Genomic DNA, 5,053 nt, shown 5'->3' on the forward strand with positions numbered 1-5,053 from the left:
GAGAGAGCCTACCCGAGGCGCCTGCGCAGTAAGTGCTCTTTGTGCTAGGGCTGCAGCAGGGCGGCTGTTGTTTGTGTCTCTTCCTGGAAGGGCGGGGGAGTGGCGGGAGGCAGGAGGGGGCGGGGCGGGCGGGGGCGTGGCCCCGGCCCCCGAATTCTGTTTGGCCGCCTGGCTCGGAGAAGGTCGGGCGCAGGGCGGGGTTTCTGATAACAACACTCCGGGCTGAAGTCGGGGCTGTTTGTTGCTGCGCTGCCGCCGCCGCCGCCGCCGCCTGGGAAGCTGTCCCTTTCCCAGCTATGTTCCGCGCTCTTCCCGCACTCTCCTAGCCAGCGCTTGAGCAGCAGTTGCCTCCCGTTGTCCTGCGACCACTCTCTTCTGTCTTTCCCTTCTACTTTTTCCTCCGTTCCCTAACCGCTCCCCACCTGCCAGCTCCATGACGGTCGCCTCAGTCCCGCAGCGGGAGCCGCTTATCCTGGGCTGCCGCCTGGCTCCGCTGGGCTTCGCCCCCCGGGCTTACTTCGGACACTTCCCCATGATGACCGCGGTCCCGCCGCCTCCTTTCCCTCGGCTCCCGGACCCGCGGGCGCTGCCCCCCAACCTCCTCCTCCACTTTCTGGGTGACAGCCGCTGCCGGACCCCACAGCCGCCCACTCCGGCGCCCCCGCCCCCGCCCCCGCCGCCGGCGCCTCCGGGAACCTGCAACCCCCGGGCAGCCCCCAAGAAGCGAAGAAAGAAGAAGGTCCGGGCCAGCCCGGCGGGACAGCTCCCCAGCCGCTATCACCAGTACCAGCAGCACCGGCCGAGTCTCGAGGGCGGGGGCAGCCCAAGTAGAGCCCAGGGGATCCCGGCCCCTGCGCCCGCCACTGTTGCGCCCCCCGGCCCTGCTCCAGGAGCCCGGGCCGAGGAGCCGAGCTCCACTGCCACCCCAGGGAGCCCGCTGCCCGGCGCCGCTGCGGCCAGCCCCCCGCAGCTGACCAGAAAGCAAGTAAGTGGGGCGGTGTCGGGACATCGGGATGGGGGATACCGAGAGCCTCGGGGATGCAGGCGGCCAGGCAAATTCCCTTCCCCTTCCCCCTCCCCCGACCTTGTGTGGTTAGGGGCCCAGGCTGGGGTGGGGGGGGTGGAGGGGTAGTGAAAGGAGCAAAGGGGGGGGGTGGTGTGCGTCTGTCTGTTTACTCGGGAGGGAAGTTTCCGTGACGCCTTCTTTGGGTCTAGCCTTGAGGGGGGAGGGGAGAGTAAGGAAGGAGGGAGCAGGAGAGGCGCCTGCGTCTCTGATTGGTTTATGAGAACTGGCCAATGAGCGGAGCCGCTGCGCCCCAGCAACAGCCCCGATTTAGAAGGCTGGCGGCTGGCGTTGTTCCAGGGGCTTTCGGTGTTCCGGGCACGCGTAGGGAAGTGGAAGAAAGGGGGCCTGGGTGGCAGGGGAAGGCGGAGGGAGAGGGAATTACATCAGCGCGAGGCGGCCGCGGGGAGGGGCGCGCGCTCTACGTGCTGGGCGCTCGGTGGCTCATGAAGGAGGGGGGGGGGGGGGGGGTGGACCACTCCGTTTCGGTTTCCAAACCCTCGACTTTGGCGGCGGCGCGCGTACCGGTCGGAGCGGCGCGCACACGTCGGTTTCCTTCTCCCCCCCTTCTCTAGATTTGGGGGTTTTGTTTCCTTTCTCTTCTGTTTTCTTTTTTCCCCCTCAGTTCTTTTGCTTCGGCCAGGCTGGGAGCACGCACTCCCTTAGCGGCTCTAGACAGTTTTAATAGTGAGTGTGGATGCCGTTTGGAAACTGTTAACCTCCGGTGGTACTGAATTGGCCCAGCCGCAGAGTGATTTGGAAGGCGTCCCGGCAGCGCCGCGAGCTGCCAGCGGGAGTCGGCTAATTGTCTCGGCCGTCTACCTCGGGCCATAAGCCGATCCTCTCCCGGGGAATTCCTACCCTTCGGATTAAGCGACGCTTAAGAATTGCTTAGAAAGGCAATTTGTAGCATAATCCCTTAGATAGAATTTTGTTGTTTTTTAAAGATGATAATACGGAGGGGACGGTGGGAAGAGTGATTGGCTGACTGGTTTTTGTACCTTAAACCTTGTTTTGAGCAGAAACAGGATAAAATTTGCCTGAGATTAATAATTCATTTAGTCCTAAAACTGGAAGGGACCTTAAAGGGTCACGGAAACTAAACCTCTCATTTGGTCCCTGACTTGCCCAAGGTCACACAGGTAATCAATGATAAGCCCCATTTGAACGCAGGTCCCTCTGACTGGAAATCCACTGCACCACAGATTTACCACAGCATGGGATGTTGTTCCTCGTTCATTTAAAGTAGTTACCCTTGTGCCAGATCGTGGTGTGTTCAAACGATAGCTTCTAACTCGAACTGAGGTAGGCGACAAAATTTAAAACTCGGAAGTTTTTAGTTGAAGGAGAAAAACTGATTTGATAAGAGTTTTGACATTTTAAACTTGAAACAAATGAACTTAAGTAGAACAAAAAACTGTCAAAGTTGATGATTACTAATAGGGAAAGACAAGATATGTTCTTCCTTTCCTTAAATCTTGTAAACCTCTTCGGGGGAGCAGCCTTGATTCCTGCCTCTGTAATCCCTGGCACAACAGCACCCCTAGTTTAAGTATTTAGCAATCCTGAACAGTATCTCCGAAGGATGACGGTAAACTACGTTGAGCCCTAATTAAGAATTACTTGTAGAGGAAAGCTTTTCTAGAGGCTACTAAATAGAATTAAGTACATTGTAGAAAGAAGAGAACTGGTTGAAAAATTGGTCGAAGTAAAAAAAAAAAGACTATGACATAGGAAAACATTAGCCATTATTTTAGAATTTAATTTGTAGAGTTTTTTTTTTCTGTAGTCATAGTGATAAGTTTTTCTGTGCCTGTGAAAGAAAGGGATAACTAATCTTCTCTATAAATTAGTATTTCTTCTAAGATAGCTTCTACTAGTTTGCCCATTGTAAAAAAAAATCTGTATCCTTTACGTCACATTATTGTGTGGTGTAATTATTTGACATTACCTTCCATCAACTGGAATAGTTACAGGATTGCTTCTTTTCCTATCATGCCTTCAGGGGGCCAAATAAAAGTAAACAGTAGAATGAATAATGGATTCAGAGTGAAACCTAAGTTTGTGTTGTGTTACCTTGGCTACACTTCCCTGGGCTGCAGCCCTCATCTTTTCATCAGTTTCCTCATCTTTTGTATGAGGTGTTTAATTAACAAAACTCAGTTTGCTCTTCTTAATACTCCGAATGGTCAAGAAATGCCTTTGTCTATTATTTAAACTGCTTTTTAAAAAAATACTATAAAAGGAACTAAATCTAGTTCATGCTTCCTTTTTACAAATGAGGAAACTGAGACCCTTAGAGATAGGAAGTGTTCTTAACCTTTTTGTGTGGCGTGGACCCTATTGGCAGTCTGGTAGAAGCCTAGGGGACCCTTTTTCAGAATAAAATAAATACACAGGATTACAGAGGAAATGACATAGATGAAAATACAGTTGCCAGGATAGTTTTAAAACAAACTTATTGGAACCTAGGTTAAAAACACCTGCTGTAAGCATCAATACTAACCACTGCCAAAATAGGTATAATGACAATAGGTGCTATACAGAATTGAGTTGATACTTATAAAATGGGAGCTTTTTTAAATAAGGTAATCCAAAAACAGTTACAGGAGGCACATATTTAAATGAAATGAGAATATCTGTCTTAAGACTGGAATAAGATTCATTTTATGTTCTTTGTCTTTGTAGGTTTTTAAATCAAAGATGGGAAAGTCTGAGAAGATTATCATTCCCCCTGGCCAACTTGTTCACAGTATACATTTGTGTGAACAACCAAAGATTAACAGACAGAAAAGCAAATGTAACATACCACTAACCAAGATCAGCTCCGCAAAAAGAAATGAAAATAACTTTTGGCAGGATTCTGTAGCATCGGAAGTCATTCAGAAGCAGGAGAAAAAGCCTTTTAAAAATACTGAGAACATCAGAAACATGAATCTGAAGAAATCAGCTTTTCAAACTGAAGTGAGCCAAAAGGAAAATTATGCTGGGGCAAAGTTTAGTGATCCACCATCTCCTAGTGTCCTTCCAAAACCTCCAAGTCATTGGATGGGGAGCACTTTTGAAAATTCCAGCCAAAATAGGGAGCTGATGGCAGTACATTTGAAAACTCTCCTAAAAGTTCAAGCTTAGTCTACAGATTCAAACTATGTACTAAAAACATAGTTTTTCAAGGTTTCTGGATACTTCAAAAAAATCAGTACAGAAATTGATATTTGCCTTGTGACCAGAAGTGCAAAAGACAGTTTTAAAAATGTCAAACAAACTTGTATTTTATATTTTGTAAATACTGTATACCATGTAATATGTGTATATTGTTCATATCCTGAGAGGTACATTATAGTTTTGTTATGAAAGTATTTTGCACTGCCTTAAATGGTAGGTGTTTTGTATATATAAGTAGAAAAGTTTAATGTGTGCTAAGGCACATGGATGACTGATGCATTTGCACAAGGTATTCTGAGAACTTTTCAAGGAGAAACAGTTATCTCATTTCAAGGTGAAGATCTAAATGTGAACAATTTACTAAATGCACTACTGAAATTTTAACTCTGTGGCACAATCATTGTAAACATGGGGTTTATGTGTTGCTCTAAAATACGTTTCTGCTTTCTGATTGCAAATATTGGTAAAAATATTGTTTCCACTTTTACCAAAGTTAACTTTGTGTTTGGTCAAGATCCAGTCATTTTAAAGCATTTCTAACTGCTTTAATGCCAGAAAAATTGGTTGTATTCAAATTTTAAAATAATAATTTGGCCTCCCCTTTAAACAAGTCTTGTGTCTTTGTGTTTGAATGCTTTCTGTCATTGAATGTGTGTGGCTGGGGAGGGTGGGGGTGGTGCACTGTGGGGTTGGATTATTTTCAAACTAGATTATTTAATTTTAGCTAGGTCTTTGTATTTTAGTTAGCCAGTTATAGCTTGAACATGCAAATTGCATGTCCTTTTTCTGTCTGTTCCCTAAAGCTTGGTGGTGGGAGTAGGATGG

The 5,053-nt window shown here is 47.5% G+C and overlaps 1 protein-coding gene across 1 annotated transcript; it reads left to right on the forward strand.

Annotated features, from left to right (window-relative positions):
- The first annotated feature begins 214 nt into the window (after positions 1 to 214).
- On the forward strand, positions 215 to 4,838 carry PNRC1 (proline rich nuclear receptor coactivator 1). Its single transcript, XM_027855814.1, has 2 exons — positions 215 to 985; positions 3,752 to 4,838. The coding sequence occupies exons 1-2, from the start codon at positions 434 to 436 to the stop codon at positions 4,193 to 4,195; spliced, it is 996 nt and encodes a 331-aa protein (XP_027711615.1). The 5' UTR covers positions 215 to 433; the 3' UTR covers positions 4,196 to 4,838.
- The last annotated feature ends 215 nt before the right edge of the window (positions 4,839 to 5,053 follow it).

Source organism: Vombatus ursinus, unplaced genomic scaffold, assembly GCF_900497805.2.
Source record: "Vombatus ursinus unplaced genomic scaffold, bare-nosed wombat genome assembly UNPS02000582.1, whole genome shotgun sequence".
In the NCBI taxonomy this organism is placed as follows: Eukaryota; Metazoa; Chordata; class Mammalia; order Diprotodontia; family Vombatidae; genus Vombatus; species Vombatus ursinus.